A 14,997-nucleotide genomic window follows, 5' to 3' on the forward strand; every position below is an offset into this window, starting at 1 on the left:
AATAAAAAAGAATCGATTCCCGATGCATCGATTTAAGACAGAAGAGTGACTAAATTCAGTGGTAATGGGCATTGGGCAGCTGTATCAGTGAGTGGTGTGAGATGACATTGTCAGACATTATGCGTGATTGTGCATGAGCGCGAATATTGATGCATTATCGGTCCTTGTTAGACAATACATGATCTCACACGAGTATCAACATCCAACTACCGCCGTGGTTGCGACGTATGCGAAGTGGTGCTCGTAATGCGCGCTTTCCGTTGCGGTTGTTACATACGCTCGGATCATGTGAGCGAGACTCGTTGTCCGGTGGTGCCGTCGCCGCCGCCGTCGTCGTCGTCGTCGTCGCCGTTGCCATTGGTGCCGCCCGTGTTGCGCATTCTTCGTATCAAAACTCTCGTTCGTGTAGCCATATTTATCCCAGTGTTGTTCGCCAAGACGTCGTGTCCGGTGGTCTGGCGAGCGTCGCATCGTCTTGCGGCATACGGCCTGCCGTATGGTTACGCGTGCTCCAAGAGGATAGCGACATCGTCGTTGTTCCAGTATTATCGAGTATGCTGTTTCCCGCCGTTTCGTCGCCGCCGTCGTCGTCGCCGTCGTCGCCGTCGTCGTCGGACGAACAGTGCTCGCATCGATTGTCATCGCCGCCGATTATAGCTGATTGTCACGCATGTCACAGTGCACCGTTGTCGACAAAATAAACTCGGATTCTGTGAACATTTGCAATTTGTCGTCGTCTGTTTGAATCCACTTACTCGATCCTACGATATTCCAGAGACTTTTATTCAATCGACTGCAGCATACCTTTTTCATTGTGCCTCGTCCTGAAACTTGTGTAAAACGTAAGTCAGTCCATGAGTTTTTTCTCTTCTTTATCGTTCACGTGATTGGGTTTTTTTTAACAGATTTATTATGGAAATGTCATATGATCGCTTTGTGTTAATTGATAGAAATTATATTATTATTAAGACTGGAAAGGGCTGTCATATCGGTCATAACGTTATTTATATTATGTTTCTTCTACATGCGTTGCTACATTCATTCTGATAATTTTATTGTTTGTATTATACTAAATATCTCGTTGGAGCAACATATTGCATAAATAAAATTTATTAGAATGTAAAGAATGTAGGGTGATTTGAAAGTATATTATAATTTTTGTTTTTAAACACTATTAACTACCTATTATGAAATGGTGAAACATACAATTTATTTTTCTTTCTTTTTTTTTTTCAGATAAAATAGGAGCTCTTGTTATGCTGTTAATCCTGATACTTGGATGAACTTTTTATGTGCGTATGTTAACTTGAAATGTGTTTTTCAGTATATAAGTTATAAAAAAGTGAAAATAATTCTAAAAAATGATGATAAATATTGTGCTATGAGAGAGTATATCTTGGACATTGGCAAACAGGAGAATCTACTAAACATATACCAAGTAAGGCACCATAGTGCCAAGCTTAGGTAATGGATCCCGTTGGTCCATGGTATACGTCGTATAATCGTCTAACTGTGAGTAGCTCCACTGGAACGTTTCAAACAACATCAACTACAACTAGTGATTTTGTACCTCATCATTTAACAACAGCTGCCGCACAGGCAGTACCATCAACAACGACGTCACAATTACTTTTACAAGCAGCTCATACGACAGCAACTCTGGCAGGTCAACCATCTCCCTTTAACCCAGGGGGATTTCTATCTCCACCTCCTGTGAGTTATGAAGTCTTTTCACCTTTGTTTCATCCTAACACTAAGCAGGCACACTATGTTACGCAACACAGACAAGTACTTGCTCAGGCACAAGCAGTGACAAAACAGAACACTACACCTGAATCCGATATCTCTACATTGAGAGAGAATTATAGCTCGACTCATCAAACTACATTTTTCGAGCAGCATGGAGCGTCGACGTCGCCTACGACATCAACGTTAGCCTGGACGTCTCAAAACAATACGCAACTTCCTAGCCCATTTGGCATTTTACCACACGAAAGCGTTGTTCCATCGTCTCCAGGTCCACCTTCTACAAAATCCAGTAGTGGCTATGAAAACACATTTAATACTCATTTTAATACGCAGACCTTAAACAATATTAGTGCGTCTCAAATAACCACTCCGTCTGTGTGCAACACAGATTTTAAAGCATCTGGCTGTTCAACTGACACAAAAAAATCGATTAGTGTGAGATCTCAATCACCTACTGTTAACATAAAATCTACGTTGCAAGTCAGCAATAGTCAAACGTTCTTTCATCAAGTTCCAACCTTTAGTTCTGACACCTTGAGTGATAGTTACTCAGGCGCTGGTAATGGAGGTCAATCCGCCACTGAAAATGGAAAAATCCAACCATCACTACATCAACAATCGTGTATCGTTTCAACGCCGAGCAATTCTTCTGGCAAAGAATATAGAATATCGCAACCGTCCTCGAGATCGACCACGACGATTTTTTTAAGTGGTCCAGTTCGGTCAAGTCCAAGTTCCGCGCAAGTAATTCAGGATAAACAGGGAACACGCAATGGCAATTTTGCATCGCCATCAAATAAAACGGCAACTACTACCGTGACTCAACAGAATATTCAGACCAAAGCACAGACCAAGATTTATCCAGATCTAGGGAGCCATGGAATTGAACACAGACGAAATGAACAACAGGAACATGACAGTAGTCAATCATCTCCAATTAGTTTCTCCATCATGGAAAGCCGGAACTTAAATTACACTGCAAATAACACTTGCAATAATACCAACAGCAAACTTACGAACAGTCAGAGAACATCATCTAATAGCAATTTACAGTCACATTCTCAACAACAGCAGCAGCAAACGTTTCATATTTTGAATCAGCAGCAGCAACAGCAGCAGCAACAACAACAACAACAACAACAACAACAACAACAACAACAACAACAACAACAACAGCCGCAAACTCCGACTTATAGACATTATTTGACAGGATCAACAAGCGATACAGAATATCACCATCCAGGCAGATCTAAGTCTGCTACATCGACGGATTCTGCTTACTCGTCCAATACTTCGACGCAAAATGGACCCGACTGCAATGTCGTTGTTCCACGACGACCAAGTCCTCTGCAGACTCATTCGCAGGCTAGTCCCTTGGGTCATGTACCAAGTCCAGCATATCCAATGTATAATAGTCCGATGGCAACTATGTCGTCACCATCACCGTTGCAACAACATGAGACTAACGGTAATCAGTGTACTAATGGTGCATCATATAAAAGTGGAATTACTCAACATGTCGCTCCACCGTCACCTTTGGATGTCACTGTTCCCAGACCGGCATCACAGGGACAGGTAGCTTATTCGTCGGTGATCACACGAGCATTAGGTACTACAGAAAATAACAAGACAGCTTATAATGTAGAAAGTAAAACATACGATAGACAACAACAAGACTTCTCACAAACGCAAAAGCAACAGGTTTGTTGGGAAAATGGTAATCGGCAAACAGCGAATGGCAACAGAAAGTTTTCCGTCTACACTGGTGCAAATACGGCAACCAGTAACGGTATAAATACACAGAGTTTGCCGGTCCAACAACAAGTACAAAGGCTTATGAATGTATCAACAGATAGGCAGCAATCATATTTTGAAACTAATCAAGTGACATTGCAAGATTTAAGTAGCTGTAGGGGAGACCCAATGAGCATCGTAAAGAATCTGCAAACATTGCAACAAGGTCCCTGCTTGCAACAACATACAACCGTTGCTACCTCGGTTGGTATGATAGAACAACAAAAGCAGATCGAAGAACGGCGAAAAGTCGATAGCGTCAATAAAAAGAGGAAAAATTTAGAAAAGAATGGACATGGTATATCATTATCTAATGAACTTACAGGTAGCACGACGATGACAGAATATCTCAGTAGGATACCTCCGCCTGCGCATCATAATGCAGCGAATCAACAACAGCAAAATGGTTACTTCGAATTCGAACGGTGGAATTTACCGCCATCGAGCGCCAAAATGTTTCCCACCGCGTCCAGTGCCTTCAGTTCTCAGCCGTCATTGCACCATTCGAGTAATTTTGTGGGCACTCCAGCTCATCAACATCAATCATTAATGGTGTCGCATCATCATGCACCACCCATTCCATATTTTCCGGCTTTTCATATTCCCGCAGGTCATCATCCGCATCACTCGCATGAATTTCAATCCTCGGTCGAGATAACACCAATAGGATTTGGTGATAACACTACAAATCAAAACACTAATCAAGAGGTCAGAGATGATCAGCCTAAAGTGATCGTTCCTAATATTGAAGAAGAATTAGGTTTTCTTCAGCAAGATCAACAACTGATACAAATAAATAAAGATTTTAAACGGCCCAACAGAGATCCTAATACGGGATTTATGACGAGTTATTTAAAATTTCTGCAAGGTGAAAAAGATCCTTCTCCACCACCTGCCATACGTGGTGGTAGGAAAGCAACGTGGAATAGATCAAAACCGTATATATCTGTTAAGCAGAGTAAATCTGTGGAAGTTTCGATTAACGGTGAAAATATTAAATCTCAAGAAAAGCCAGTGTTAATAAAGGAGATACCGGTTAAAGAAACACCAGTAATAGATTACGCTAATGATCCTAGGTATTTCCCACTACCGAAAGAAAGAAAGAAATTAAATTTCGATTCGAGCGACGATGGTTTTACTAGTGACGATGATTTTCCATTTCCTCCTAAGAAAATGGAAAAGAAAGTGCAGAATGTAAATAATACAAACAATATTGAAGTTGTTACTGTAAAATCAGAAGGAAAAGGTAGAAAAGGTCGGCCTATTAAGCCTGGTGGACCTACAGATAGAAAGAGAAGAGCTGCTGCGGCAGCAGCGGTAGCTGCTGCTGCTGCAGCAACGGAAGCAGAGAAAAAGTCTTCGAAGAAAATTGAAGAAGGTAATATAAACATACATATGTAGTATATAAATTTATTTTAAATTAATAATTCTTTGAAGACATATTATTTCGCACAGTGGATCCTTTACTTCTTCCTCCAAGACGTGAAACATCGAGAAGAAAGGCAAAAGAGAAAACATCAGTGAAACAATTTTTAGATCGTCAACAGGGTATAGATTATTTTGATAATGATGAGGAACAGGTAGATTCCGATTCTGATCCAGCATGGACACCTGCTGTAAAATTGGTTGGCGATGAAGAAGAGAAAAGAAAGAAACGTGTAAGGCCCGTTATTACAAAAAAGATTAGGAAAATGTTAGAAGAGGACGGTTATTCGTCCGGGGAAGCTATTATCTCAAAAAAATTGACGAGAAAGAAGCATGAGATCTTCTCAAAAAATTCTAATAATTTCGGCAAACTTTCTTGTAGAATTGATGAAAAATTAGTAGCGGCGGCAAGCGATGAAGATATTGATATTTCACCATTTAAGGTATCTAATATGTTTTGCAGAAGCCATTTAGAATATTCTATATTGGTTTGTATGTTGGTCTGCATGTTGATTCGTATTACATATAGGGCGGTTTAAAAAACAAAATATTTTTTTCAGCCGCCTTGCTTATGGTTAAAAACAGTTACTCTTATTTTTTATTTTAATTTTAAAAAAATATCCAGATTTGTGCAAGTCGCATTTGTGATGGAAATTAATGTTTTTCTTTATTTTTTTTCTAAAAGGAATGTATATTTTTTGCAAATTCTAATAAAGTAAAAAATTATGTCTCAGCAAATGTCTCGGGAATTTATTATTGTTCTTAAATTTTTTCAAAATAAAATAAAGTTGTGTGTCAATATACACGGTTGAGAGACATAATTTATTATATCCTTAAATTCAGTGAATTGATAAGATTACAAATACATTTTTAATGTGTGATTTTTCGAACATATATATTTCTCCGATATCCAACAAGTATGTTTGATTACATACTTATTGGATATCGGAGAAATACTTGAGAAAATTTATTTACTGTGTACATAAATTATTAAAAAATAAAAATCGAAAAATTTGATACTGTTTAAATTAAGAGGGTAATTAAGTACACTCAAGATCTCTTCAAAGCATTTTTATATTTATATTGTACAAGCTATGATATTTTACAAGAACTTTTTTAATAAATTGAAGTAAATATTTTATTTTTATTTGATAAAAAAGTTCTTGTAAAGTTTTTTTTAGAAAAAAGTTCTTGTAAAGTTCTTGTAAAGTTTTTTTTAGAAAAATAAAAAACCGAAAAATATTAATTTTTATCAAATGCAACTTGCGCGACCTCTGTATATATTTTTAAAAATTTGAAAAAATAAGAGTGACTGTTTTTTACCATAAGGAATAAGTGATTTCAATAAGGCGGCTGAAAAAAAGATATTTTGGGTTTTTTGAATCGCCCATAGTATGTATGTATATGCGCATGCTTATACAGAGTGTCCCGTAAGTTTTAGCTAATCACTTTTGTGTAAATAGAGCGGATTAAATTCAGTCGAAAAGTCCTCTACCATTTTGCAATTTTCGCAATAGTTAACAAAATATTAATTACTAAAAATTGCCAATATTAGTTTTGAATAATTTTTTACTCTAATATTATCAACTTTACAGAAAAACTGCAATAGACAAAAATCATTTATTTTCTTCTCACAGAATTCTAAAAATTTTTTCAGAATTTTTAATCAATTTTTTAGTTGCATTTTCTTATTTTTATTAACATGAGAAAATATGGTATTAAAAAATTCTAAAAAAATTCTGAAAAAATTTCTCAGAACTTTATGAGAAGAAAATAAATGATTTTTGTCTCTTGCAATTTTTCTGTAAAGTTGATAGTATTTGAGTAAAAAATTATTCATGACCAATATTTGACAATTTTTAGTAATTAATATTTTATTAACTATTGCGAAAATTACAAAATGATAAAAGATTTTTCGACTCAGTTTAGTCTGCTCTATTTACACAAAAGTGATTGACCAAAACTTACGGAACACCCTATATGTATAATATATATATATACATATCAATACACGAGGATTATTTGAAGTTTTGAGCCTCAACATGAAAGTGGCATTACTCGTCAAAACCATTCTAGTACTACAACTGTACATGTTTTGATACCTGTGAAAATTGTAACCATTGTGGATGCTTAGTTGTTGTTTGACAGTCATTTGTGTCAGTCGATATCAATTTTTGTAAAAATGGAAAAAATCGAATATCGACGATCGCTTACAAAAATTTATGAATTGTGATTCGAATTAATTAACTACCCACTATATTCACCACATTTGATCCCCAACGAAGGAAAATTTTTCCTAGGCTCAAAGTTAGGCTCGAAGGACATAGATTTTCATCAAATGAAAACACTGACATCGACTGGCACAAATGACTCAAACAACAACCTAGCATCTAAAATGATTACAATTTTCACAGACATTTTGCCAAACATGTACGATTGTAATACCAGAATAGTTTTGATAAGTAATGCTAATCTTTATGTTGAGGCTAAAAACTTTTCCAAAAAGATTCTCGTATAATATAAGCAGATTTTCAAAATATGTTTTGTCTAAAATTTATAATTTTTAGAAAACGAGAAAAAAAGATTATGCACACAAGAAAATTATGCACTTTGCAGAAAATAACAATATGCTAATCAATAGGATGTAAAATATTAAACAAAATTGCTAAAAATGTTAAAGAAATGCATTTTGTCTCTAGTTAAAAAAACATAATGCATTTCGAAATGTTTATTTTTTCAGCATATAAATTAACGATAAAAAAGTGCTTTCTGAACTCAGAGTAACTTATAATATGAGTTTTTCAACACTGTGCCACCTCTAACTAAAAAAATTAACTTTGGATAAAACGCATTTTGAAAATCTGCTTCTCATATGTGCGTGCGTGTGTGTATAAATTATATATATATATGTATGTGTATATGTCCATATGTATATATGTGTATATGCATATAAAATATGAATAACAATGAAAATATGAATAAATTAACAGTTTTATTATATATTTTGCATGCAGCATTCGATAGGTTTAGAAGATGCGGTAATTTTTGATATTATTTTAAATTTTATAAATAAAATATTTTATAAATAAAAAATACTTGTTCATAAAAGTTTATGCATTTTAAGCGATCTAGGGAAGCACGCAGGGATTCACCTTTTTTCTTACTCAATTTTACTTGCTGAATCCGAAAATTATAGTTAAAATTAAAGTTTTAGTATTCGAGAAATTTTATTTTTTTCACAATTTGAACAGAAGAAAGCAATTGATTTTATCACTAATTTTATCATTTTATCAATTTATATCATTTATTATATCATTGATTAATAATGAAAATGAAAAAATGTTTTAGATGAAAGTGAAATGCCTTCAAGGAGGACATATTTTGGTCATGTTGTTTTTCTTCTAGTTGGAGATGCCGAAAAGATAGTCATCTCTGCTTTTTTAAGTGGAATTATATGATTTCTTTATGTAATGTGAATATGAAATTCCTCTAATTATTTTGCATGAAAAAATATTAAGGTAGATAAAAAAATTAATTAGTTTACGAGATATTTTATATTTTATTCTGGCACTTAAAATGTTAAATCTCTAATTTTTTTATAATCGTACCTTTACCATATACTTGTAGTATAAACAGAATAATGAGATGAATCAATTGAACACAATGGAAACACATAGTTGCTTGTTTAAAAAAATATTCATTTTGTCTGTTTTCTATATGTTTTGGAAGCAACTATGTGTTTTCTTTATATCAATTGATTCATCTCATTATTCAGTTCATACAAGTTTTAAGATGTGATTATAAAAAAAATTAATAGTTTACGAGATATTTAACACTTTATGCCAATATATATAATAAAATATAAAATATCTTGTAAACTATTAGGTTTTTTATATTTCTACTTTAATATTTTATGCAGAATAATTAGAGGAACATAAAAAAATCGTACATATTATGTATAACTCCACTTAAAAAAAATAGAGGTGACCTTCATATCTTTTTGACGTTTCCACCTTGAACAAAAACAATTTATCAATATACGTCCCTCTCGAAATCGTTCTTTTATTTAAACTTTTATTTAAAACATTTTTTTGTATCATTATTAATTTCGGAAAAAAATTGATTGTATTGATTAAAATGGACTATCTTGTATGGTGCAAGTAAAAGCAAGTAAATGACTTTAATATTGTAATTTATTTTGAAATGAAGAAAAATGATTTTTATATAAAAACAAAGAGAAATTCGCAGCATTCAACAAAGTGAAAATTAATCTTTGCTTTCTTTTGTTCAAAAAAATTTCTCGGATACCAGGATAATTTTAATTACAATTTTCGAATTCAGCGAATAAAATTGAGTAAACAGATAAACCCAATGGTTCCTGCGTGCTTACCAAATTGCTTAAAATGCACAAACTTCTTTGTTATATAAGAGATTTAATAATGCATTTGTGCAATTATAAAATTTATATAATTTATAATATTGAATGAAACAGAAAGTATTAACATTTTTTTTTATTTTTTAGTCTGGTGAATTTGTCGTGATCAAAACAGATTTGAATGAAGAAGAAGATCCTCCTCTATGGAGAATAGATGGCAAAACGTTGCTTCAAAAATATCAGCCATTCAAGTCCAATGGAAAAACTTTATACAGAAACATACCTACGGTAAAATTTAATTGAGTTTTTCATAATATATTGAATAATATATTACTATTTCGTGTGTAATCTTTTTTACAGTATTCTGCATGGGTTTCACAAAATCGTCATATATATCGACAAGTACCAGTGAAATTCTGGCAGCAGGGCAAGACTGAAACAATTGTAGAATTTCTGAGGGACGAAATGATCATTGATGACAGGTAAATATTTATATTAAAAAATATATTTTAACAAAACGTGATAATTAATCGGTATATGAGCCTGATGTATGCTAATTAAATTTTTAAGTAAATATATTTTATTATACAATTAGTTACGAATTCCAAAATTCGGTTTGATTTTTATTGAGATACTCTTCAGTTGTGACTTTATCAGGCTGAACACTATTGGATTTGTTATTTTTAACAATACTTTAAATAATATAATAAAACTCCTCAATTTGAACAAATTAATAAATAAGAAAAGATCACAAGCCAAACTAGATGTTTAATGCTATATATTAAATCTTATACATATAAAAACAGATGTTTCAAATGTCTTATATTATGAAAACAAAACGTTTCAACCTCTATCGGGTCATTCTCATAAATACATTCTCTTTGAAATAAAAAAGGGGAAAATTAAAAATCGAAAAACGAAGATGTACACATAGAATGCATTGTTTCGCCCGCATAATTACAACAAGAGTTCAAATAATTAATTAAATTAATAAACAAAGGGCCAAATTATAATATACTTTCTGAAGAGATGTTTCGGCCTTTTTGTCAGGCCATCCTCAGTGTTTACAATATTTAAAAAAATTGAACGCAATAAAATTGAACTGGAATAATTGGATACAAATAATTTGAAAATTAATAAAATAATTACGCTAATATAAATGTTGGTAGTGATTCTTTGTGCATTTATGTCATATAATTCCTTCTCTCTTATAATTTAGTTCGTTCAAAGCATATCCAAATAATTGTATCAAACAGTCGCAATTTGTAGTCCATGTTAATAAATTTAATTGAAAATATTAAATCATTCAATAAGAGAGTATAAGTATACATTCTGTCAATCATAAGAATTAATACAATAGATTATAAAACCAATAAATTATAAATCAATAGTGAATAAATGATCGTTACATTTATTAATTATTCACATATATAATCGTTAAATAAAAATCTCTATAAATTTAATAAAAAATAAACAAATCTCTATAAATTTCTATAAATATACTTCAAATAATATAATAAGGCTCCTAAATTTGAACAAATTAATAAATAAACAAGAAAGAGCCATGAAACCAAGCTAGATGTAGATCCAATTATATATTAAATGTCATACTATACATATAAAAATAAACATTTCAATCTCTATCGGGTCAAAATTAAATTTTTTAAGCAAAAAGATCAAGGAAATTATAAAACGAAAGTATAACATACAGAACGCATAATTATAACAATAAAATGTACATAAAATAATATATAATTTGTTGTCTTAAATTATTTTTATTTAGTAATTATTCTTTTTTTTTATTTAATATATAACTATAATTATAGATTATTACAAATATGGCTGTGTTTCATTGTATGTACACACGATCAAAAAGTTTAATGTATATAGAATTATGTGTCATTTTATATATTTTTTAGAGCACAAATAATTATATGCTTATATTTATACTGTCTCTTTTAGATATAATATAAATGTAAATATATAATTCTTTGTACTTAAAAATGTATGCATATACCAGATATGTAAATATGAAATCGGAATTTTTTAATAGAAAATACACATTTATTGCATGAAAATGATAAAAAAATATTTTATTCGAAGTATTGCCCATCGGTAGCTATACATTTTTTCCACCTGTTTGACAATTTGTGGATGCCACGCCAAAAAAATTGTTGCTCTTTTGAGCCAAACTAGTCATCTAGCCATTTTCGTACATTTTCGTAAGAAGTGAAGCGCTGCTGAACAAGTGCGTGTCACATCAATGCAAATAAGTAGTAATCGGACGGAGCCAAGTCTAATGAGTAAGCCGCATGTGAAAGTATTTCCCAACCAAATGCCTCGATCGTTTTCTTAATCAGTTTTGCTGTGTGTGATGATGCATTATCATGAAGCAAAATCACTTTATGTTGCCTTTTTTGATATTCCGGTCGTTTTTCACACAAATGATTCACACTTGATTCAAATTGATCATTTGTTGTTGGTAGCGTTCAGTATTAACGGTTTCGCCAGGTTTTAGCAGCTCATAATAGATCACACCTTTCTGATCCCACCAAATATAGAGCATTGTCTTCTGTCCATAGCGATTTGGCCTTGCAGTCGATGTCGATGGTTCGCCTGGAGTTACCCATGATCTTTTACGCTTAGGATTCTCAAAATATATCCATTTTTCATCGCCAGTCACAATTCGATGGAGAAATGACTTTCTTTTGTATCTGGCGAACAGCAATTTCGCAAGTGGTTTTTCGGTTTTTCTGCTGTCTTTCATTTAGTTCATGTGGAACCCATTTTCCCATCTTCTGAATCTTTCTCATGGATTTCAAACGTATGGAGACGGCTTCTCGTGTCACATTCAATTGATCCGCGAGTTGTTGAGTTTGAGCGTCATCTTCATCCAATGCTTGCAATTCGCTGTCTTCAAACTTTTTCGGTGGTTTTCCACGTTCTTCGTTTCTTACGTCAAAATCGCCACTTTTGAATTTTTTAAACTACTCAAAGCACTGTGATTTACCAAGAGCATGCTCACCGTAAGCTTCGATAAGCATTCGATGCGATTCTGCAGCAGTTTTCTTCAAATGGTAACAGAAAATCAATGCTGTCCGCAATAGTTTCCAGGCATAAAATTCGACATGTTTAACGCTATTACAAAATATACTGTTGTATGAAACTTGTATTATTGTGAGTTGAAAATCTTTGTCAGATGTCAGAAGAAGGAAATGGCGTCAATGGCGCCGTCTGATGGCAACTACATTGACAGCTATGGCCATCTATTGGTAAATTCCGGTTTCATATTTACATACCTGGTAAAATGATATAATTCTATACATTTAAAATTTTTTTATTAATATGTACACACAATCGAGTACAACTAGATTTGTGCAGGCCACTGATTTGTAACTATAGTTATATGTTAATGAATCAAATAAATTGGTTGAAATCGTATCATATTGTAATAATTCGACAAATTTTATAAATTCTTATAACACTCATTTTTATTTGCTTATAGTGAGAACATTGATAAATTTATGAAAGATACCGAAAGATATCAAGACAATTTTGAAGTATACATACAGACATTAATCTCACAAGCTTTGGATTCTAATTTTCTTACTGAAATATTTCAAGAACAAGGTAAAATGAAATTAGATTGATATTCCTATTATTGCCTTTATAGATTATACATCATATTTTTTTATACATTATGAAATATTAATTATGTTTTATTATTACTTAGATGATTATTTTCTATCAAATGTTAAGACTGTCGATGAAATAACAGAAGAAAGGAAACGTCGCCTTTTATTCACAACTAAGTGGAAAGCAAGCTTCGTAACAGCAATATCAACATGGCCATGTATTAATGTGCTAAAAGATTTGCCACCATCAGAATATAAAGGGAAATTCTGTGCTGGTTGTCAGCAGGCAAAAATCTATACAAGAGTTTTGCTTTATGGACAACCATATAATGGTATTACATTAGAAGGCTCGCCACCTGATCCAAGAATACCTCATGAAAAAGTATGATATGCAAAAGAAAGATGATAAGATGTGATAAATTCTATTGATTTATTTATTTTTCTTAGGACTTTTTGTTATGCCGCATTTGCCAAAAGAAGGTAGCCTTGTATAATAAAGTAGCTCATCAAAAATATTTAATGTTTTTGGAATGTGCGAGAAGAGTAGCAGATAAAAAGGTAACCGATCCGCATAAGGATACTACAATAATATTGAATGAATTATTAGCAGATGAAGCATGGTTGAATCAAGTAAGTTTAGTTTTATTTTATTCAATTATAGGCTTAAAAATTATTGTCTTATCAATATTGCAAATAATAATAATATGATAATAATAATAATAAAATGTAATGCAATGTTATTGTTTTAAAAATAAAAAATAATTATTTTAAACAAGTATTTTTAAATAAGAACAAATTTTTCTTTTTTAGCTTTTCAAGGAAGTAAGGAATATTTGGGCTGAAATTGATAGCATGGAGCAGCAAGCAAAGACTAAAGCAAAAGTGAAATCAAAAACACTGTCATCATCAGTAAAACAGCATCATAGAGCAGAGACAACAATAGCAAGTGCTCCTATCGTACTTATATCTAAAAAGACTGCTGATAATATTTCTGATTCACAGGTGCCTATACAGAATATCGAAAATAATTCTCAATCAATATCTAGTAACATGCAGATGAGCAGTGAATCATCTTAATCAGGGTTGCTATAGACCGAAAAAAACGGGAAGTCAGGAGAAAATATAAAAAAGTCTGGAATTTTGAAATTTGCATACAATTCTCTTTCATTGCTTCCAAATAATTGTTATATTTTAAAATATTACATCTGGCGTTTATAGTCAAATAGTTCAAAACTCGCGCACTTTAAATGATTTTAATAAAATAATTAAAATATATATTTTATTTAGTATTTTTATTTAATCGCCCTTTTTCGTCACAATTGCATTCTTTTTTCCAGTACTAATTAATTTTTTGTTGGCTTGAAATAATACTCAAAATTTTATTATGTTACTAAACTTTTTTTGTTTTTAATAATATAAAAAAAGGCTAGTTTTTTATCCTCGATTTTAAATGTTAAAATTTACATATTTTACATTGATCATGAAAAACATTTCCCATTTTTATTTGGAAAACCTTACCTAAAAAAAATCAGGGAATTTTAAAATTCATTTTCTGTGGCAACCCTGTTAATAGTATTATAATAATTTTATATCTAATATAAAACGCATTAATTAACAATTCGGTGATATATTTAATAACAATTTGTGTGACATTTGCGCTAATGTCTATATTAATCAAATGGACGTCTCAATGATAACAATGAAAAATTTTGTGTGTGTGTGTGCGTGTGTGTGTGTGTGTGCGTGTGCGTGTGTGTGTGTGTGTGCGTGTGCGTGCGTGTGCGTGCGTGCGTGCGCGCGCGCGCGCGCGCGCGCGCGCGTTGGTTAGTTAAACATGAGAGAATTCATATGGCACATATGTAAATATACCAAACATATATGTAACATATTCATATTTGGTACAGATGTTTAGCTCTATCCAAGATTTTGCCATTATAGCATAATAATAAGGATAGCATAATAATGATAATAACAAAATTATATTTATGTGAATATAGACCACACAATAGTTTAATCTTT

General features: G+C 32.2%; 1 protein-coding gene across 2 annotated transcripts; it reads left to right on the forward strand.

Annotated features, from left to right (window-relative positions):
- Positions 1-1,413: 1,413 nt before the first annotated feature.
- On the forward strand, positions 1,414-14,134 carry LOC108693725. 2 transcript variants are annotated; one of them, XM_018202840.1, is made up of 9 exons: positions 1,414-1,713; positions 1,900-4,921; positions 4,999-5,411; positions 9,491-9,631; positions 9,704-9,825; positions 12,849-12,973; positions 13,077-13,360; positions 13,426-13,608; positions 13,789-14,134. In XM_018202840.1, the coding sequence occupies exons 1-9, from the start codon at positions 1,468-1,470 to the stop codon at positions 14,053-14,055; spliced, it is 4,803 nt and encodes a 1,600-aa protein (XP_018058329.1). In that variant the 5' UTR covers positions 1,414-1,467; the 3' UTR covers positions 14,056-14,134. The 2 variants fall into 2 exon arrangements, with proteins under 2 accessions (XP_018058329.1, XP_018058320.1); XM_018202831.1 differs by having other exon boundaries at positions 1,414-4,921.
- Positions 14,135-14,997: the final 863 nt, after the last annotated feature.

Source organism: Atta colombica, unplaced genomic scaffold, assembly GCF_001594045.1.
Source record: "Atta colombica isolate Treedump-2 unplaced genomic scaffold, Acol1.0 scaffold109, whole genome shotgun sequence".
Classification (NCBI taxonomy): domain Eukaryota; kingdom Metazoa; phylum Arthropoda; class Insecta; order Hymenoptera; family Formicidae; genus Atta; species Atta colombica.